Below are 23,685 nucleotides of genomic sequence, written 5' to 3'. Positions count from 1 at the left end.
CCTTTTTGCGGTTTGAGAACAATAATATAACAACCTTTTCAAATTAAACTCTATATAATAGATTTTCTTTGACGATGTTATACAAGATTACGATTTCCGTTCGATTGGGTTTAAATACGGTTCCGCGGCGTCAATGGTGTTTCAAAATCATTGAACCATAAAGAATATGGGATAAGAAGAACCTAGCAAAAATGCCGGGATTACTTTAGCCACGAGATCCGCACAATACACGAGGGAGAAGGAAAATTCCAAAAGGATTATGAATATAGCGACACATTCAGGTATTTCGTGAAACATGACAGGGATAAATCCTTGCGGCATTTTTTCTTAATCTACGCCTTTATTAGAAGGATATGCCGAAGCAATTAGGCAGCGATTTCTGCGTTGAGGAATCTTGAACGAAGCAAGTTTGTACCCGACGTACCACCGCAATCACCGATGTGTACATATGCATTATACCCACTTATTGCATCCTATTAAAATTCCATCTGTGTGATTCTTATGCCGGCGTGGTACTTTGCGTTTGCTTCGGCTAATATCTCGTTTTATCAGGTACTTACCTTCTTCTTAAAGTGCGTTACCCCATAAGTAAGAAAAAAGTGCTTCAACTATTCGGTCGCAACACCAAAAACCATTAAGAAGCCACAGCACGCAAGTAACCGCACTTTTAAAAAAGTTCCATGGAGTTCGGACCATCAAACATTTTTAGTAAATGATGTGACGAAATGTGGTAGTAAGTACACTCTAAAAAGTTATTAAACTACCCCCTTCCATCGATAACAAACGTAAATTTGCGTTAAACTGATTAAACGAGAGGCGACCGAAGTTTCAAAAAAAGTTCCGAAGTTTTGCAAATTGATGTTTTCAGTTTATTTATAACTTGTTTTGAGGATCTGACGACTAGCACAGAACAACTAACCGCGACCACTCAATACACACTGACGGTAAACGATAGTGGCGACAACGTTCTTCCAACGTTAATTCACAGAAGCTGACTTAAAAACGCACAACGACAGCCACAAAGGGCCAGAAAAGCGGGAATTTTAAAGCCAATGAATAATGTATAGCCCATTGTTATTTAATTTTGAGCACAACGTTATTATATCGCAATATTTCAAGAAATCCCAAACGATAATTCAGCAATACTTAACAGAGGGAATCATTTCTAGAAACAATCGCATATAATATAAAATTTCGTCTACATTTTATGAAAATATAAAAAAACTCAATCGACAAGATTAAACAGAAATGCTATTAAAAAATATTCTGCAGTATTTTAAGAGGCGGAATTATTCAAAATGGTTTCGGGTTGCGTATTATACCCGAGTAAGTGGCGCCATCTAGCATTGAAGCTGCCTACATTGCTGACGGACTACCTAAACGAAAGCAGAAAACCACGGTCGCCATCGATTTTTTGACAGGAAATACTAATTTTCGCCAAAAGATGGAAACATGGGCGACTAAAATCAATCATTAGCATATGTAAATGCCAATAAATTGCCCCATCGATTACAAGTGAAATAAATATAATTTCACGCATTCGACGGACAGTAAAAGCTCAAGAGTTTTGGAAAAAAAACTGCCATTTTAAGGCGAGATAGTAAAAAGTTTTTGGAGCACCTCTAATAAAAAAAAAAGAAACCCTCAATCCCAAATACATACAATCTAACCAATATTTTTCCACTAACTTCAAAATTAATTTCTACAATTTTATTTACTTAATAATGCCACGAAACTGCTTTCAAATCTTACCACAGAGCCCGTAACAATAATTCCCCATTACGTTGGCTTAATTTATTTAAAGAACGTAAGCAAACCTATTCGATTTTTGGATTTAACGGGATTGTGGGGAAACGTTCGATTGCTGAAGGCATTCGGATGGCGCCCGAGTGACCGAAACGTTGAGAAAACTGGCCCCCAGGGACCAACTACGAAGCCTGGGTAATGCATTGAATTAGACAATAATAGAACAGGACGATTGGTCCCTAAAGAAACAGCAATGTACAGGATGAAGAAGACTCTGTTTTGTTGTCTTCAATTCACTTGCCAAGTAAACGAGCGATAAAAATAAGGAGAAATCTTTGGTGGAAATTTTATTTACGTATGTACATGTATTCGAAATACTGACCGCAATAAATCGTAAGAATGGAACGAAAGTCTGACGTACTGGCTTTTCCACCCCAATAGATGAAAACAGAAACCGAATAAAAGCTGTATGGAAATTGAACTTCCAGAATTCATTGGAATTAATGCAGGAAACATTGGATACGCGAAAATTCATTTCAGTATATGCGATGTTCGAGGGTTTTCCCTGTGAGTCTAAAAAACTCAAATTGCTTTTCTGGTGAAATTTATCGGACAGTAGTAGTAAAATATTAGTCTTTATTTGCTTTAACTTAAAATTTAAATTCAATATTATCGATATTTCACTACATAATTAAACTAATATCGCAAAACATTAAATTAAAAAGAGTGCATACCTATCATGAAAATTGCATCTAACAAAAATGGGCCACTTAGACTTTTTTTACTAATAAATTTGGCAACCAACGTACAACTCGTTATTTACTGTTTAAAATCTAAATAACTGAAATGGGATTAATTGTTAATAATTAATTAAACTTTTCATAACGACAATTCCGCTAGAGCCGAACCGATCAAGTCCGACCAGAATCGATTGGGCAAAATTTATACCTAAACAATCACTTACTTTACCCGTTATATTATGCAAGTAAACAGTGTCCATTATAAATAGGGATTTAATTCGCCCTGCGGCCTGCGGTTTTCTACATTCAAAGTCACTTGAATTTGACAAATTGTATTTAATTTGGTGGAGTCCACACGAGAAAGTACAACGTTTTACACTTAACACGTCACGATATTTTCGAACAGTTTTGGATATTTCAATCCTAATGCTGCAACAGCGGAGCAGAGCTCCAAACTTCGCAAATCGACTAGGGTTTCCGATAAAATAAATGGACCAAAACAAATAAAATATTTAATGCGATTATTAATGTTTTATTCATTGCTTTTTGCTGATCAATATATGGGCACTTCAATACGTTTTACGACAAATCCATTCCGACAAGTAACGAAAGCGGAACTAAACGATAATAATAACAATTTTATTTTCGGTAGACGTTTATTAAAGAAATTGCCATTGATTTCCTTTTTTCTAGCGAAGTGATAAGGGAAAAAATAAACATCAAGTGTTTTATTTGAAACTTCTAAGTAACTGTATTAACATTTACCTACACCTAACCAAGTGCCTATCTATTTTAAATTTGTAATATGTTTAACCCAAAAAATGGGTTACTGTACGTTGTATATAACTTACGACAACCATGAAATATATATTTTATAAATATATTCTACTAATGATAAAATTGATTTCGGCTAAACTCATATTTTTCAAAAGGGGGTCCATTTTTCTTTTTTATTTGTTGGTTAGAAGAGAAAAATTTTGCTTCTTCTTACATTTTTTTATTATGTTAACCACGTACGTTTATTTTATTGTATTCTAATTGATGCTATTGATGATAAATATATTGATTGATTGATAATACATACTTAAAAGCATTACAGTGACATACAAGGACTCCAAACATGAACCTTATCAAATATATGTAGAATAAGTTTTGGAGAAGCCTCTATAAATGGAAATGATCAGAAACCTAATTACTTAATTAAATAATACGTATACAAATCCATAAATAAAACTAGAAAATAAATGTAAAAGTCTTTTATATAGAGATGCAATGAAGAAAACAGCTGTTCAGGTTCTGATAAAATTTCAAATATTGACAAAACAAATTAAAAATCAAAATTTAATCTATGGTTTAAAAACAAAGTCAAGGGTCCTACCGACCCATCAAATAATGTTAGTAAATGCCCTCCCATGTTGTAACTTAGGGTATTATATAGTTCTTATTTATCATAAAAAAGCGAGTGAGAATTTTGAGCCGAACATTTGTCACGACCTTTATAACAACATACTACCTTAGTAATTAATATATATGATATATAAGTACTTGTCTATGGCAATTTTGAAAAAACTATTTTTGAAATAAAATTGTCAATTACAACCAAAATTATTCGGTTGAGAATTAATTCCCCAACACCTGAGCGCACTTAAGGACACGTATTGGTTCATTAATATATGATATTCCAAATAGTCTTCGACTAAAATAAGATTGGCTCCGAAAAGAGGGTGCTAAGAGGAATGGGGAATGGACGAGGATTGGGGGGCGTCGTTGTTAGGTGGTGCTTGCATATCATCTTAAAGTTTAATTGAGTCTTGCCGCTTGGGGATGAAACACCGAGATTGCTTGGGAATTCCCAAAAGAGCAGCTTCTGATTCTCCCGACACCCCGCGGAATCGCAAAGCGTCTGCCTTGACTCCCTTTTATCCAGTGGCGACGACCACAGGGTTCAATCGTCCTCACAACCAGGGCTGCTTTTGGCGATTTTTATCTGCTAAATTTCTAAATCTTTCTAGTGGTATTGTACCATTGCCGCCTGCTTCATTAATCTATTCTTAGATTGGTCATTTCTGATATTTTTTCAATTGTTTTTTTATAAATGTCTTTCCGAGCGACACTGTTTTCATCCCCGCCATAGTCCATCACGCTCCTCCATGTCCCCATCCACCGCGCAATGTCCGCAATATCTTTTCCTAGGTCTTTATTGCTAGTCAGTTACTCAAGCTTAAATATTCAGAAGTTTGATTGGAATCTACAAAAAAAAAACCCTGGCCCCCTTTACACTAAAATACAATGAAATAAGTTAACAAATTAGTACAATCCATTTTGCATCTTCAGAATGTATGTATGTATATGTAATGTATAATGTAATGATGTAATGTAATGATATGTATATATGTATGTAATGTATGTAATATACATGTAATGATTTGTATAACGTTGAAAACTAACCAAGATATATTGAGAAAACTGCATTTCGGTATGATAGCTGATGGTATCAATATTTAGGCTCAAAAAGATATGAAAAATCGCAAGAATTAGCTTTTCGGTTTGAGTGCACAGGAGTCAGCAATAAGAAAAGAACACAAAAAAAGCTATAAAAAGGTGTCACCTGGTGAAATGTGGTGAAAATGGTAGTCTCTAAAAATCATTCAATTTTACAAACGTGGATAACATGGGCCTGTTCAAGTTGTAGAGAGATAAATTCAAAAACAATTTATTTCCATTTGAATGTCAAAAAATTAAACACATAAATACTTACATAATAAATAATAAACGATTATCACAGACTTACATTTATTTACATCCTTTCATGGACGTGGAGAAATGATAACCAAGTTTGATAGGCGAGAGGCTATCAGTCACGATTGGTCTTAATTGTTTTGGAATATTTAAGTAATTTTTTTACATTCAATATAAAATAAAATTCTTGAAACAATCAATATTTTCAAATATAACAATCATATTCAATGATTTTATTTATATTTTGTCTTAACAATCATCCTATTTAACTCTTATACATTAACGTCGAAAACAACAAAATATAATAATATTAGAAAAAACCTAAAATGTAAAAAGAACAACGGTAAAGCGGAAAAACAGATTCACAAAAAATATTTTCGTTGAAAGCCGTGGAATTAGGACAACAATTTTTTTACTTTGTATTAACAAAAAAGGATTGAAAAATTCGCATACCTAATACAATAGTCATAAAAAAATAAATTATATTGTTTTTACATGCATAAAGTCTTATAAGACGCGGTGTACTTATTTACACGTTCTATATGTATGAATCAAAAACTTAAGGGCCGTTCTGGTACAATTTCGTTATCTGGGGTCCCGTTACGAATATGTTTCTTAAAAAGAACTGGCCTCTTTCCGATTTTATGGAACCCCATTCTAAAGGCGCGATTTTTTTGTTATATTTTTATAGACAAAGACATCCCCCACAGGTTCTTATTTGCGCACTTCGCGTTAGTATACAACGCAAAAAAAAAACACTCCTTTGCTCTTATTTCGTTGTTACTCTACGATTTCTGATATTGTTAATTATTGAATAATTTTAGCTTGTCGCGTAAACCACAAAAATTTATAAACGGACATTGGTGGTTGAATAGAAACGGAAAATTCGTAAGCCGGAAAGGTTAAACGGTCCAAAGTGGGATGGAAAAAGGAAAGGTAGAGTAATAGAGCAACAGAGAGTCGACAGAGTCAAGCGGACCCGATGACATGGATCGCAGTCACATTTTGAGCGTCGTGGGTTCCACGCGCTAAAACCCGCTTCCCGGATCGTAATGAATTTTCCGTAGTTTTCGTTATCCGGCTTTTGAAATGAAAATGTTATTTAAAGGACACAGTACCCGGCTCGAAATGCTCATCGAAAAAATTCACTCGAATAAAGAAAATCATTTACAAGGTAAATTATTTTGAAACTCTATTTCCGTTAATATTCAAAATTGAGTTGAAAAAAAATTTATTGAATTTATCGCGATTTTTGTGGTGTAATGCGATTAGTTTTTAACGTTGTTAAATTTTATTGCAGAATCTGACATTTCGGTGAGTTCGTCATCGGGATCGGAATCGGTAGCCGGTAGATCTGCCAGTGTGGATAACACGCAAGACATAAATTCCGTGTCGTCGGTGTCGGTTAATTTGGAATCGCCGAAGTCGCAACATTTTTCAGAATCTGACGACGAAGAACTCGATTCGACCGACGTCAAAATCGAACCGCTCGATGACAATGACGTTTTAAAACCAAATTATCAAGACGCGACATTGAAAATCAACGAAGTAAGTGCATCCGTTTTCGTAAACAGTTTCACCTTCAACTTTTCAATCTAATTAGTCTTTCATGGTCTTCTTCTATTCTGCGGCTGATATATTAATGCTTTTTCCGTGTAATCTGTATTCTCTCTACAATACTGTCTTTGTCGCATGCCCACTTTGTAGATTGTTGATTTTAAAGCAGTCGCATTGCTTTTTTCCTCCACATTTTTATATCGTCTGCATTTTTAAACCCAATTTATGTGCGCAAGTCCTTCCCTGCTGCCTATCGCCAGATATTCTGTTTGGTTGGTTATTTTGAAAAACAAAAGTTTTTAGGCACTTATCTCCCATCTCGATTTCCATTCTCGTAATTTCGGTTCTCCAACCATTCATTTTAATATTTTTATAATAATATATATTTTAATAGAAGTTGGTAATAAATTACATTAAATACATGTAATACAAAAAAAATATATTCCAAAAAAAAAGAGGGACATGTTTCGTTTAAAATGGGATTGTTGTTTATTTGTATTGGAACTGATGATGCCATTTTAGGCGAAACATGTCACGATGTATATTTCTTGTTTTACCTCTATCACTAAATCAATATTCCAAACAGCATTTTCCGGGCTAGTACAATTCTTTTTATTTTCTTTTCAGTCGTATCAAACATCGGATATCCAACAATTTACCTGCCCGCATTGTCCGAGATTATTTAAACATAAAAGATCGCGAGATAGGCATTTGAAATTACATACGGGCGATAGAAAATATAGATGCGTCCAATGCGAATCTGCATTTGCTAGGAGGTGAGTATACTATGGACGCACCTAGACAGTCGTAAATATAATTTAAATATTTGTTACTGATAGAATGGTGTATGTTTTAGCGATCATTTGAAAATACACATGAAAACGCACGAGATAAAGAAACAAAATAAAATACAAATCTGCAATAAGGGTTACGGTGGCTTCGGCGAACAAACGCATATGAAAGAAAAAGACGGAAAAAGTGAAGAAAGTTTAGCCAACTCGAGTCCCGAAAGTTCCCTGATATGTTTCCACTGCAACGAAATATTTGGCTCCGCTGACTCTTTGCAGGTAGATTTTTTTTTACTTTTATTTGCAAAGTGTATTTTTAAAAAATATTTTTCAGAATCACCTCTTTTCGTTGGAAAAATACGAAATTTCGGAAAAGGCCGCGAGTCCGGACTCGAAAGCGTTTTGTATATATTGCTTCCAAGAATTCCCTAGCGCGACTCACATGTACGACCACGTCCAAATATGTCACAGAACCGTCAAAGACGAAGTCAGTACTAGTTCCGATTTACTCAGAACTACATCCTCTGTAAGAAAATGCAACGACGCATGCTACGTCTAGAATATGTTTTATTTTAGAACTACGGCCAAGAATTCCATCAGGACTTCAACATTAGCATGACCTTTCAAAACATCTCGTTCGGGACATTCACGCAGGACACTCAAACAAACTTCGTAAGTAAAAGAAGGAAAGAACTTCATATTGAAAGTGCCGCGTTTAAAAGAAAATGTTGCGAAGTGAAGTCTAATTCGCTAAATGAAACATTCATATGTGCCTGCTGTTACCAACAACTTCCCAACTTCAAAAGTTTCCTACTCCATATGGAAACTCACGTATCTGCTACGAAAAACGATATAGTCGGAGTGTGCGTCCTCTGCGGCGAGGAAATAATCGGAACTTTAAACCTTTCCAAGCATTTGTTTAAACATTCGATAAGCAAACTGAACGATTTCGGGTGTTGCTGCGCTTGCAAAAAATATTTCAACGACTACGAACATTTGCAGAAGCATTTGGCGGAAGAGCACGTCGTTAGCGTATACAAATGCTCGATTTGCAACGAAATGTTTGACGATAAATTAACGATGAAGGTGAGTGGAAAAATGGCTTCACATTAATTTTCAACGTCCGATATCTATTTTAGGCACATTTGAATAGCAAACACACCAGGAACTGTGACCGTTTCGAATGCAACTACTGCGCTGGAGCAAATAAAATATTTCACGACAAACAGTCGGCAGAAATGCACCTTTCCCAATGTCATCTCGATCAATTTTGTTTTAAGCAAGCGAGAGAACTGTCGCTTTTGAGCAGCGAACCGATATCAGAATCCGGCCTTCAGGAAATTTACGACGAAAATATCGAGAAAATCCATGAACAAGATTTCGCGTCGAATAGAGAACATCGGTCAGAAAGCGCAGGTAAGTTTTTATAGAAACCTTATGGTTATGACAAAATCGATATTTTTTTTAAGGGTCGCTAAGCCTGCAGTGCGCGTATTGTAAAGAATATTGCAAAAATAAAAACGAACTTCAGATTCATCTCAAGGGCCATCAAATATCAGAAAAATCGAAACACAAATGCAACATATGCGACGAGGTTTATCACTCCCCTAACAGATTAGCTAGTCACAAGTTGATCCACTGCAAGATAATTGACGGCAATATATGCGTCCAGTGCAAAGCAACTCTAAACGATATCGAGACATTTCTAAAGCACCAATTCAAACATAATAACGGTGGAAAATCTACTACGAAACTGGCTTTTATATTACCGTCCATATGCATAGTGTGCAGCCAAACTTTGCAGAGCGATATGGAAATTGAATTGCATGCCAAATTCCACTTAAAATTTTTAACGGAAGAGGTTTCGAGGAGTTGCCTAAAGTGTCCTACAAATTTGGACGAAATTATGGAAAATGACCGCAATCAGTTCCCGTGTAACGCCTGCTTAGTTTCGAATGACTTAAAAACAAAAATTGTTGAAAGTTCACGCGACGAATCTTTAGAACTACAATGTTATCTTTGCAAAAAGACTTTAAGCAGCAAAAACAAACTCCAAGTGCATCTGATAGAACACAACTTTTTCGGCATCAATCAGTTTAGTTGTTACGTGTGTTCGTCGGTATTTACTGCAGCTGCTGGTCTCCAAGCTCATCTCTTAGAGCACAATCTAGCGGAAAAACCTTATCAATGCTCAAAATGTTCGTCGAGTTTCTTCTTCCGTGCCGAACTGGATAACCACAGGTATCTGCACAATTTCCAGTTTGCCGAAACTACGTGTTATAACAATCGAACTTGTCGTCACGATTGTTCTATAACTAAGTCTGATGTTCCAGAAACCTGTTAAATGTATAGATCCCTAGAGGTTGTCCAATATGCAGGGTGTCGAATTTTATACGAAAACTTAAAAGAGCTATATGGCTATATACATTCTGCAACAAATCCTAAACGCAGTTTTTATATTGGGATATTAAAAATAAACAGATAATACTTTACCGTAGCTACAAAGTTAGCGAACTTTATTACGAGCACTATATTTATTTACGTGCAATTCAATTTCGTATAAACGTCGACACGCTGTGAACAAATTTCGAAATATTGGGCATTATTTTTTAAAAGGTTATAACGAAAATTGTATTTAGTCACTGACCAGTCGTACAATGTCTTTTATTTTTTTATAACGTCAAATTTTTATACCGTAATGTTTCGAACGTTGTAGCTTTCTAAATTCATATACGATGATTTCGTATAAACGTTGTTGAACATTTTTTACGTTGTTATTGATGTTAGATTTTTGAACATTGCTTAGTTTATTTATTTGTTGTGTTTGGATATGTTATTTCTGCTCGTTTTGCCTGCGTTACCAAAATAAATCATTACTAAACACCATTCGGTCGTATATTCATTATTCCACCCCTTAACATATCGATCAAAACAATAGTCCTCGATTTCGAAGAAAAAACGAAAAAACGACAACGTTTGTAATTGCAGACGAGGAAAAATATCTATATATATATATATATATATATAAAAAAAACAAAAAGAAAAATGAGCCCTGACATAGCAGCTATTCCTCTGGGAACCTAGTTGAACCCGGTTGGAGCTGGAGGCCCAACTCTCAAGGGTATAGTACGCGCAAGGCGGCAGAAAATTAATGCATTCCCTGGAGAAATTTCATCCACTTCGTCCCTTGCGGATATGCATGTTCGCAATGCTGGTGCCGATACCACCACAGGGGTTTATCCCAAAAAAAGGCATGTATGCCGTCGAACAAAATATCGTAGTTTTTTTTATTAATTTTTCTTGATTTTAAAATTTCGGTTAAGAAAAAAAACGCCGATAACGTAAAATATCGTTGTTTAAAACATAAAGTTGTCTGGGTTTATTTTAACGAAAAAATCGCGTTTCTTTGAATTCACAAATCAGCAAGCGTAGTAACCAACGTATTTGTTTAATTGTCGGTTGACTTCTGATTGATTATCGGCCGCTTAGTAATCCAAATAAAAAAAAACACTTCCAGGCTGCCGCCGAAATAATATTATGTTCGTTTCTATTTTAGTGATTGATAATTTTATTTATTGAGCTCACCGTTACTAACTGAATCCGGTCGGGATTCTACTTACGAATTAATACTTGTATTATCGACGAATCGACTCTATCTGACTGTAGCTAGATTACATTTGCGTGCAACTAGAAGACCGGAAAAATCATTCAATTCATCATTTATGCAATGCTACAGATTCCTGCGATACGAATGAACCGTATACCGCTAATCAATAATTCTGCAACGCGTGACGCGATGAGAGATAGGGTCACCTCCAAAATAGATGTCACTATCGTCTCTTTGGGTGAAAATATTGGCTTCCTGCGATGTCAGTAATTTTTAACAATTTCAACCATAGACTTCTGAAACATCCTTCATCGAAATATTCGTGTCATCAAAATAAGAACTAAAAATAGGAATAAACACTAAGCGGGCTTATAAGTAAGCACGAGATGGTTTTTGTCAGTAATCAGACTAATTGTAAAGCCGTGTTTACTACCTAAAATTACGAACTTTTTTTTTTCAAGTTTTATACGTCATTAATATTCCCCAGAAGTATCGCGGTACTTAACTTAACCTATTATTAGGCACTCTCTGGTAGGATCATTATTTTAATACAGCGTCTGACATAACAACCAATCGGAACAAAATTATTACAAGACGTGGGTAAAATCTGTAACGAATTCGTAGCAATTTAGCCGAGTAAATCTGTCACGCGAAAATGCTAATTCGACCATACAAGATAACGAAAAGTATTCAGTCGCACAATTGCCCGTTTAAACGTTATTAAGCATAAATTAATTTGCAACTTTTGATGGATTCACGTTCCGGTTTGTTCCAGCGTAATGCAACTAAATTATTTGGAACTTAGACACTGTATTTCGTTCAGTTTAATATATTTCAAATTTGGTTTGAATCGCCTTAGTTTTTGTGTTATATGCACTGCCAATAAAAAAAATAATGCTCATGCCCCTAACTGCCATTAACATTTCTGACTGCCTGGTAGGACAAACCCGCTATCTAGCTATAGCGACACCGGAAAATAAGGAACAAAAGAAAATGAAGGGTTCGTCCAGTGTTGAGCATAGGGGGGAATATAGATAATAGACACTAGAAAACTTATTGAGTCTTTTCAGCTATGCGTAAAATAATTAACAAGCATGAAATAAGTTTTTTTTTAATTTCATCTCGTAAAACAAAGCACCATAGATTTTATCAAACACAAAACGATTCGATCCGAACTGAAAGAATTAGAATTATATACTGTATAGAAACGACAACTTTGAATACATATAAAATAAAAACAGATAACAATCAGAGTCTAACTGTAAATTAATGTAATTATTGATGAATTATTCAAAAAGACGTATTTTACAGACGTCACAAGGGAAAGTGTAGTTCCAGCTTAACCCATTTTTTTTTAATGTGACCGATCATATAGTCTTTTTTTATACTACGACTACCGACGGTGCGTGTTTAAGTTTAGAAAATATTGATCAGAACGAATCGCGTGTTAAGATTTGCAACGGATTGCAATTTCGTGCACTTTCCGTGATTAAAAAAAAAAGCCTACCAATCACGGTTAGTTCGCAGTCGTTTGCGATTGTCTCGATAAATGAGATCCGGAGAGGGATTCTGGCTTGGAGCTTGAGCAGTTCATGGGATGCGCACACAACTTAAACATAGTTCTCGCTTTCGGGTTGTTAAAGGCACCGGCAGTGCCTGCCGCCGTGAAAAACCAGACGTTTTACACAATTTTACAATGCCGTCCGTAAAATTATATATTGTTTGGTCAATTGCTAACGAAATGACGAATTTTCCACGAAAATTCAACGGTTTTTCCACATAATTTAATTATAATATTAAGGTGAATATGAGTTATGTTTTGTTTACGTCTTTGAACTGCCTAAATTAATTGCTAACTTATTAAAACACACGATATTGGCATAGGCTTTAGCTTTTTCGTTATGACGGTCGGTAAGTTATAGAGTTGCCTGAAAAATGAACGTTATATTTTAGATAAATACTGAGCAAATCTAGAAAATAGCTACATAACCTGTAAAACTTGGAAATTTGTACATATCTTTGTCGCTATAGGTTTAATTGTTTATAGTCAAAACTCGCTACAATTAGATGCAGCCTGCCCTTTTGCCTCACTTGTAAAAATATTTGTACAAAAAATAACTCCATATTTAGCAACAATAATAATAATACTCAAAATCTGGAATTTCTCAGAATTAAAGCACCGACATAGAAAAGACTTTTTTATTAACAAACTGCCGGAAACCTTAACAAATCGATGACTCCAAATACATAAAAAAACATAAATAAGACGTCTGGCATCCTAGAATAGGAATTAATGGGACGATAAAAATTACATGAAGGCGAATTTGAATTACCACACCGTACTTGTCCCATTTGTCGATATATCCATATCTGTTATTAGAAGGTTCTGAAGTGGAAACAGAAAGATACGGATTATCAAAAAATCGTTTAACCAGAAAATAAGGGAATGCACGCTCCGTTTCAGCACAATTACGTTAAGATTAAATAAACAACTGACATATTTATTGACAGTAGCAAAAAATAAATTCGATTTTAATTATTTTCGAAAGCAATTAATTTAATGTTTTTATTGCTGCGCGTTTATTTTGCTTTTCAATTAGATTTCGTCATAATTTCTGAAACCAAAGTCAAATGTTATGGTTATAATCGCGTGTCATCATTATTTTACTTCATCTGTTGAATGGATAACTCCCAATAAAGATCACATATGATATAAAATAATTTTATTTATTGAAACTTTACTTTTGTGCAAGCGATCGTTTACCATTACACAAATTTGGTATAGGAAAATGAGCTTTACATTTACATTCTTAATTGGTTTTGGCTTTAGGAGGAAGAGCGTTTGTTTCTATCAAATGCTCTTGTTTGGCCTTGTCTTCAGATGTTTCTAACATCGCCTATTTTAATAGAATTAACGATTTCCTAATAAATTTTAATAATATTAATAGGGTAAACCATCGGATATGTCTTTAATAGGACCCCGGCTTTTTATAGTGCCTCCAACTTTTCTGGCAAACAAGTCGTGATACACGAATGTTTCCAAGAATTTTCCTCCCAACCTATTTTACTGTCTAAATAGCTTTGTTATTTCCATTTTCGTTTTGGGACCCTTAGCTCAACTAAATTGTGTTTATCAGCGTCAAAACTCTCGAAAAACAAACAAGGAAACAATTTATTCGCTAGTACGTTAATATTTTTACATTTGCGATGTTGGGTTTAAGTAAAACCGAAGCGTTTGATAAGAAAACGGGGGTAATGCGTTTAGTAAACTATATTTTCAATAGCAATAAAGGTTTTAAAAACTAATTTATAGCATAAAATAAAATTCATGACGATAAACATGTGTATGTATATTTATACAAAATATTGACAATTGAAGTTATATTTGGACGTTAGAATTGAATTAAGGGAACGAGAAAACAAACTAATTACGAACGAAACCCTTTCCATCGCCTAAATTTAATCGGTAAATGCAGTCAACATGAAATTCTCGGACCTTTTAAGGAAACCACATGCTACACGGTATCGAAACTGTCGAATTATATACTTTAAGGAGTTATTAGCGTTTAAACGCAGTTCTAGAACTAGTTACTATTAATTATTACAAATTGACTACAGTATTCAAGCAGCCAGTTGCAAACTAACTTTCCATCAAATTTTCCAATTAACAATGTGAATGAAACCCGTTTATAACTGTGCCGACAATTACAAAGCTTCATATGTACTGGATTTCAATACTTTATAGCGATATTTTATGTTTTTGTAATTGCAACATAAACCATAGATCATGAATTGAAACTTTTGCCTCATTAGGAAGCGACTTACCTGAACAGAGAACCGGAAGTGGTGAATTCAGATCATCTTTAATGAAGAAATGTGGTTTCTCTCCACAATCGGCATATTACCTAAAATCGATAGATGTCATGGATAGAGAACATCCACCTTTCGGATATTCCACACCACACTGTATTTTTTTAGAGACGTTATGGTCAGTCGTCCAGTATCGAAAATTGTATTTATTGACATAACTCGAAACATGAAATGAGTTTTAGTTTTAAACAAATAGAATGGGTAAAAATCGACCGGTAATCGAATATACGGAAGTAACAGGATTGCCAGGGCTTCTAGTGATAAAAAAGGACAATATTAGTTATCCAAAAAAATCCGTAATTTAATTCCGAGCATATTTTCCAACCCTAAGCCTTCCAAAGAAACAGTTGTGACTAGAAAATTTTATTCAGCATGCACTTTAAGTATGCCAGAAGATTCATTGAAGTGTAGAAGAAGTCAAAGACAGAAGAAAATGAAAGAATGACTTGGTTCAACATTTGCCATCGTTGCCCAATTCAACAGAATATTTTGTTTGACGTTTCTAAATTGTTGAATTGTGGTAAATTTTTGCTTCGCATGCTGCGCTTTAATAATATTAGTACTCTTTTTTGCTATGTTGTTGTAAATGGGCCGTGGCACTGTATTTTTGTGGTCGCCAAATGTGATTACAAAATTATAAAACAATAAAGTCTATTTATTGTTATTATTATTGTTATTATGACCCAAGCAAAAAAGTCAAAATTTCAAATGAAATTTGGTGGCTGCCAAAACGACCTTAGTTTTGGTTAGATAATAATTTACAAAACATTTTTGTACCCATAGTTACAAATTTAATCATGTCCTATAATCTGGAGCAATCATGGCTGACGAAACTTGTCATATTCTAGGGACTGTGATTATACAGCAGTTAGGAAGTCGAGGAGAAAAAAGGAAGGAGATATGAAACCCTAGAAATGTTAGGCAAAGAGACAAATATAATGCCATTAGTAGTTAGATGCAGTAATTAAAAATTAGTGTTTCTATTTAAGCCCTGCTTCTAAATGCCTGAGAGTTATAAATAAATAAATATTCCATAGACATAGTGTTGTACCTATGATGATTGTCAAGGATATCGAGAGTGGCAAGTAGACGGCCAGTTAGGTGATTTACCGATGTGCCTGAATGTTTAAAATGAGATATATAATTATTATAGTCTTTCTGAATTTGTTGCTGCGAAATGTATTAGCAAACCTAAGCTCTCTAAAGATGAGAAAATTATTGCAAAAATAGTTTAAATGGATTCGAATATGACTGGAGTTGGAGAGTCAACAATATATCGACTTGTACATGAGGATAAACGTGGCTGAGTCATCAAAAAAAGTACAGATAGAAAAGAAACTGAAATAAATGAGGACGAAAAGAGTGTCCTCGTAAGAATAATGCATTCGTTTTATTTAAAAAAAAACCTACCTTGGACAAAATAATATCTGAAATGAAAAAGGATATAAAATCCAACTATCCAATCATAGGAAAGAAGAACTTTGAACTAAATGAATTTTAATAGAGAAAGACGAAATTATCTGCTGGCGACGACCATGTTTGAAAGCAGTTAGACAGTTTCCAAGAGACAACAGGAATATCTATTATCTCGACGAAACTTGTGTAAATGAAGCATATACCGTTGGTAAAACATGGCAAGATAAAAATTTAAAAAGCTAGATGAAAGCTTTCATGGAAAGATGGTACGGTGGGATCAAAGCAGTGGATTGTGAAAAATGGAGTAAGTGCGTTGGAAAGGTTATTGAAACAGAAGAAAGAGTGTGGATTCCAACAACTAAACATGATGACTAAAATTTATAAATTACGAAGTTGTATGTAATAAGTAAATTGTAGATTATATATATTATATATCCTAATTTAGGTCTAGGACTTAAAAACTCAAACACGGGATTTTAAAAACCACTATTTCAATTTATCTGAAGTTTACGGTATAACTTTTAAGTTCTTCACCATGTCATTGTAGTTTTTTGTTTTATCATTGTCTAGCATTAAGAAATAAGCTATGGTTACTGTATACTCTGCTATGCTATTGCATTGCATCGACGCATTTGTAAACAAATTAAAAAGAATCATTAATTACATAAGTTGTAATATCAAATGATCTGTTTCATTCCAGAAAATTAACCATTGTTGCGAAGTCGGAGAGTCAGTCGTTAAAGGGATAAAAAGGGTAAAAAGGCAATTTAATTTTTTGGGCGTAGCTCGATATTGGACATAATTCAACTCCTATCCGTTTAAAGGTCTAAATCACGAGTAATCGACTGTAGCTCAAACGCCGGTAATCGGCCGTACTCGTATATAAATCTCGCTATAAGAGATTTGCCTATAAATTCACCTGAAATCCTTTAATTAATTTGGTTAATTTCCTAACATAAACCTTCCGGATCTGTGCACTTGGATGACAAATTCTTGCTTTACAGTGGCGATATTTTTCGTTTATTATTGGCAACGAAAATTGTGACCAACTTTTGGGCGAACGTTGAGCTTAAACGGTATTATTTGTTTACTACGTAAGTACATTTAATTCCTTTTTGAAGCCCCGGTTAAATTAATATGTTGCCTCGCTACTTAAATAAATTTACCTATGGGAGGGAACTTACGTTGCTTCTAAATTTAGTCCATTTGTATTTTTCAATGTTTCTGTTTAAATTCGAATCGAAAATGAAAAATTGATATAGCAACTGTTTATAATGTTCTAGAGGATATTTATTATATTGATCGTAATTTGTTAATTACGACCTCAAGTGCTTCGAAAATATTTGAACAATGTTGATTTATTAATAGACCTTTCATTTGTAGTATATTTAAGTACACTAGAGCGTAAATGTTATTTTAAGATTTTAGTTGAGCTTCCTTTCAAACTTTTAACCACATTTTCTTTGGCTTTTATCGCTGTTTTCCTGCTCCGTGACATAGAAATTCCTAATCAGATTTACTTGGTGGCTCACGACGGGATACGGGTTCTATTTTTACGAGCTAAATGCAAATTGCTCGAATATCAAAAACAAATAAGCGAATTTCAAATAAACCGTTACGTGATTAACAGCAGTTATGGACCAGAAAATATAAACGCGACAATAAAAAAATATATAACTATATACCCCTAGCTAGAAAATCAAATTTCTTCGGCAATAAATAGAAACGAATCGTTTAATATTTACCCTTATCCCTGGCGTAAAAAAAAAAATAAATTGCCTCGGCATATAGAGACGTAAAAAAATCCTTTTTCGTCAAATGGAATGTCAACTGAAAGATTCAATTACATCTTCCGGTCAAGTTCTGCGGCCATTTTTTACACCCAGCTTATTCCCCCATCCAGTCAGCGCGACCCATTTTCTTTAACATAACCTCACCCAATCCCAGATAAATGGTGAATTGAAGGTTAATCTCTTTACCCGATTTATCACACGCACTTGACTTTTTGGTTTTCGTTGCTGCCAGCTGATAGTGATTAGGGTTAAAGTAAACTTCGGACATTGATGGATAACTCCAGATCTATGTTCCGTACGCGATTTAAAATACCTCTCGCCGCATAGTGGTTAGACCATATTCCCGTAAATACAGTACGACGAATGAATTTAATATATACTTGTATAGTCCCGTACAAATTATAACGTTGACTGTAATGGGATCAGGATTTTATGCAAGTCAAAATTTCAAGGATACAATTTGAAGTAACTTAAACTAAAAACAATATTAGACAATTGAAATGAACGACTCGGGAAACATTTCGTCGCTTTTAATGAGTCTTTTAAAATCAACTTATATCCCAAATTTTCATGGGGCCATCATGAAATATAAGGATAACTATAAAAAGTTTAAAATCCTTAAATATTAAAATATTGAAATAATATTATTAGTACTAGAAATAAATTTATTTGATGCAAATCAGTGACAGTTTTTTTTTTAATTCTGTTTCCTTTCGTTAATAATTGTACTAAATTTAATTCTTGTTTAATATTACACAATCAAAAATTGTCTGAAAAAGAAAGGGAAATATGTATGTTTAACCAAATTATAAATAAACTGATTTACAAATTATACAAATTTTATTGTTACTATACTTAAATCCCAAAAATATGAGACCGTAATTCTAGTTATAAGAGTCATGGAGCAAAAATGTTTCGCAGTTCTAATAATAAAAAAGCAGAAATCAAAAACTCGCTAGAAAAAGCATTAAAAAAGCTTTTAAAATTGATAAGTGCTTGACACAGAAAATGGACACATCAGCAGTGTGAAATTATGTTTTATTTTTCACTTAATTTTAATCTTATGGTGTGGCGTTCAGATTGTATCGAACGTGTGCTGGATATAGTTGATTTATTGCAATAAAGATTAATTAATAAAATGCAAATTTGCAAAGATAGAAATCATTTAAACAAATTGAGCAACTTAAAGATTATATCGTAATATTCATTGAATCAAAGTATTGAATAATGAATATAATAATTATGCATAATTATAATTATATTATATATAATATATATAATATATATATTCACGGATGGAAAAATGTGATGACACTATATTCCGGGATATCATCCGTTCGCTTGTTGAACTCCGACTGGAATCCTGCAGACGTTTCGCCAAAATCTCACTTGGCATCTTCAATGCTCGCGTTCCGAGAGTGTTCGAAGTGTTTTCGGAGCGCGAGCATTGAAGATGCCAAGTGAGATTTTGGCGAAACGTCTGCAGCATTCCAGTCGGAGTTCAACAAGCGAACGGATGATATCCCGGAATATAGTGTCATCACATTTTTCCATCCGTGAATGAATACGTGAAAAAAAAAAAAAAATATATATATATATATATATATATATATATATATATATATATATATATATATATATATATATATATATATTTATATGGTATGTTTCTAAAATACTTTTAAATATTCTAATAAGAAGTTTAAAAAGTGTGTAGGGATTTTATACAAAATAATAAAAAATTACACATAATAAAAGTATAAATTGGAGGAACTGTCATTATTTTAACTTGGTACCACGTATATACCCCATTTAATTTTAATACATTTAGTAGTATGGACACTTCAGGAAAACATATTATAGCACTCGGTAGCTTTCCATACTGATAAAACAAAGAGGCAAAATCCGTGTAAAATTACATTGATAAAAGGGACATGAATAAATACAAGAAAAAGCAAACAAGCCATCTAAGGGACGACCATCTGACCTAAATATTTCACATGCAATTTTTCCACCATCGAAAACAGGAAGGCACGCCGTCATCACCGATAGGAATCTGTTTGGGGACGACAGGAACCGAAATTTATTTAAATTTTGCGATAATCTGGCGAAATGCCAAATAATTAGTTGAAATCTGCAAAAAAGGGCGCAGCATCAGTGAGTGAGATGCTCACTACGGAATATCCAAACGAAATGAACAAACATCAATTAACTTTGCCCTGCAGTTTTTTAAATTTTGTTTTAAATTTCCCCTTTTCAAGAGAGTCTATTTGAGGGAAGAGATAGGTCAGTTCCTGTCGGAATACTTTGCAGAGTTATGCAGCCATTTCTAAAAAGGTTTTGTTTGTTAGTAAATATTGGAAAAGTAACTAATATTTTCTCTGTGCTAATAAACGTTGAATGAAGATTACATTCCCCTGAAAATTGCAATTTTAATATAAAAGAATCCAATATTCTCTCAATATGAAATATGAAAACAATATCTGTGCAGGTTCTACTGTTTCTATGTCTGTAACCGATTGTTTCGAATGAATTATATTGTGAATGTTTTGCTTTTCTGCAAATTGCCTTTGAAAAGCTGCCGTTACCAGAGGGCTTATGTCTTATTCAGATTCTGTAGTTTGGGAAATTGTCGCTTTTGTTCGATTTGAAACGTTTTGAAATTAGGTTCATTAAAATTTTCCCAAACACGTTAAATGTGACAAGTACATGTGAACGTGAACGAATTGATGTAGACAAAGCCAAAAAGGTGAATCTTACTTAGCTAGCAGTTTTTAGGATAATTTTTGAAAGGATGTGCCGGGTATCGCTTGTGTGTCCCTAATATAATGAATAATTCATAAATAAATTCCAACCTGCTTTTCCAACTGAGTTTACGTTACATTATATTCTTTTTCCTCGGGGTCTATGGTTTTGGGTCGCAACAAATTTGAATATAACTTTAGTAACACTTTTATCGACTAGAACGGTTTGAAAAATTATACTTTTCCACGCTGAATTTTCAGGTCACCGTGTCTAATATTTTACACTTTGACAAAAAGTGTAATAATGTCTTATATTGTCCAGATGTAAATGTAAATCCAATATGTACGTTTTACAAAATACTACAAAAAAAGCAGGCCACGACAATGGTAACGGAACCCTAGAAAACCAATACAAAGTAATGCCCGCTAAATCTAAAACGGCTGCAGTTTCCGTTTACTATCCTGAAATTAGAGATTTGCATGTTTTCCCACAGGAATCACATCCAATCTTGCTTTGTTTGCAGGCCTTTCTGTTCGTTCGTAGGACTTAATTAGGTAATAAATACGAAGAAAATGACCTCAGGTACGGCCTCTCCAACTCCGAATGATTCGCCATCTTTATTGCAAAGACCGTTGCTTACGTCAGGAGAAACTGGAGTGCGGACCATCAAAAAAACAGTTGATTTTCAAAATGTTTACAAGAACGACGAAGACAACAACGGATACAGTGACAAATGGGATCGAGAAAAGTAAGTCGACATAATTCACCCACATGAACTAAGAATGAAACATTTATTTTACGCCACATTTCATAAGGTTGACAAACAACTGTTCAATTTTCAATTCTCATTTCTTGTGTTATAATAAATAAAAATATATGAGTCTGATTGTCATACGTACACAACTGAACTTTGATGATTCAGAATTTCATATGGTGGGTATCAACACTTCTTTAAACTTGTTAATCCTACTATTTGGAGCCGTTATATGTTTGTATTAAATATAGGAAGTTATTTTTATCGTCTGGTTCTATATCTTCATAAAATTTCTCAAAACTGAATCCACAAATTCAGACAAGCTTTTAAGTTTTCCCCAAACTTCTTGCAATCTGTAGGTTTCACTTTTGTTTGTTATTTACCACCGTCCTGACTTTCTAGGAGATTTTACCGTGCTAATTTTTTTACTTTCTAAGGTGGTTATTGGTAGTAATAGTAAATTGCTTGGTTCAGTTCTTGCATGCATGGTTTCATTATTGTGATCAAGTATGATCTATCATTTTTATTAGTATTTTTGTTGACCACGTGAACTGGCTATTCAGATATTTACGATTACCACGAATTCCAGGTCTTTAACGATTACAGTTATGTCGGCATGTCTAATCTAAGTTTTCTACACTTTTACTACATCTACACCCTCGTTCTAAACTTTCCATTGAAAGTAACCCATAGATAAGATTTTCGACAAGCGCGTGATGTATACTGACAAGGTAAAACCGATTGTAATTGCGTGGTATGGCATCAGCAGCTGAATTTTTGTCGAAATGTCTTTTATTTGTAACTGCAACGTTATCCTGTTTTACGGTTTCCAAATATTCGACGTGGTTATTATCTCGCCAATACGCGTTCGCCTTTTATCAAAAACGCGCGTATTTTATCGGATGTACATTATCTAAAGACGACTAGTATATAGTCATTTTACCTAACCGATAGTCACATAGAGGAAATCTAAAGAGAACTTTGCGAAAAGCGTAGGAGTTAAAACGAACTGGCGGAATTTAAATCAATAGATCCTGATATCTATATTGCCTCTAAAAACGGATTTATTGCCCGGGAATAAATTATGTGAATCTACATTTTAACAACTCAGAAATAAACAATTTGAATCGAATTTTGTAAACATGTATATTATTAATCGTTGTCAATTGTCTATTAATGACAATTAATTAACATTAAAGTGTAATTTATAGTATTTTTTCATCTTATGTACTCCATTATATATATATATATATATATATATATATATATATATATATATATATATATATATATATATATATGTATATATATATATATATATATATATATATATATATATATTCACGTATTGATTCACGGATGGAAAAATGTGATGACACTATATTCCGGGATATCATCCGTTCGCTTGTTGAACTCCGACTGGAATCCTGCAGACGTTTCGCCAAAATCTCACTTGGCATCTTCAATGCTCGCGCTCCGCAGGATTCCAGTCGGATGCAGGATTCCAGTCGGAGTTCAACAAGCGAACGGATGATATCCCGGAATATAGTGTCATCACATTTTTCCATCCGTGAATCAATACGTGAATATATATATATATATATATATATATATATATATATATATATATATATATATATATATATATATATATATATATATATATATATATATATATATATATATATATATATATATATATATATATATGTATATATACAGAAGAAACATTTGAGGGAGTAAGAGCTAAAAAAAAAATTAAACAATTTTTTGGAGCACCCTAATGGACCAGCAAATACTGAATTTAAATTAAAGGACTGTTTAAGCAACAAGACATCTTCAATAAACGACTATAAATTTGACCATCAAGTCTTTTATTGATAATAATTATTTCAAAAAACATTTCTAAAAAGGAAGATTATTTAAAATA

The 23,685-nt window shown here is 33.6% G+C and overlaps 2 protein-coding genes across 8 annotated transcripts in view; one reads left to right on the top strand and one right to left on the bottom strand.

Annotated features, from left to right (window-relative positions):
* LOC132695834 (latrophilin Cirl) overlaps positions 1-2,930 on the bottom strand; it is a 129,573-nt gene extending 126,643 nt beyond the window's left edge. For 5 of the 6 annotated variants that reach the window (XR_009617893.1, XM_060660347.1, XM_060660344.1 and 2 more), the window contains exon 1: positions 561-930. The gene's annotated coding sequence lies outside the window, so the exon portion shown is untranslated. Of the gene's footprint in view, positions 1-560; positions 931-2,710 lie in introns of those variants that run through there. The other variant, XM_060660346.1, reaches the window with a different exon arrangement.
* Positions 2,931-6,245: 3,315 nt separating this feature from the next.
* On the top strand, positions 6,246-10,446 carry LOC132708721 (zinc finger protein 423 homolog). 2 transcript variants are annotated; one of them, XM_060681252.1, is made up of 8 exons: positions 6,246-6,399; positions 6,526-6,773; positions 7,410-7,558; positions 7,639-7,849; positions 7,905-8,057; positions 8,147-8,656; positions 8,710-8,986; positions 9,040-10,446. In XM_060681252.1, exons 1-8 carry the CDS (start codon positions 6,315-6,317, stop codon positions 9,912-9,914), a joined length of 2,508 nt encoding a protein of 835 aa, XP_060537235.1. In that variant the 5' UTR covers positions 6,246-6,314; the 3' UTR covers positions 9,915-10,446. The 2 variants fall into 2 exon arrangements, with proteins under 2 accessions (XP_060537235.1, XP_060537234.1); XM_060681251.1 differs by having other exon boundaries at positions 7,905-8,096.
* The last annotated feature ends 13,239 nt before the right edge of the window (positions 10,447-23,685 follow it).

Source organism: Cylas formicarius, unplaced genomic scaffold, assembly GCF_029955315.1.
Source record: "Cylas formicarius isolate icCylForm1 unplaced genomic scaffold, icCylForm1.1 PGA_scaffold_12__32_contigs__length_19106922, whole genome shotgun sequence".
Lineage (NCBI taxonomy): Eukaryota > Metazoa > Arthropoda > Insecta > Coleoptera > Brentidae > Cylas > Cylas formicarius.
The sequence above is the reverse complement of the archived record's forward strand: the minus strand, read 5'-3'. Positions and strand labels throughout refer to the sequence as shown.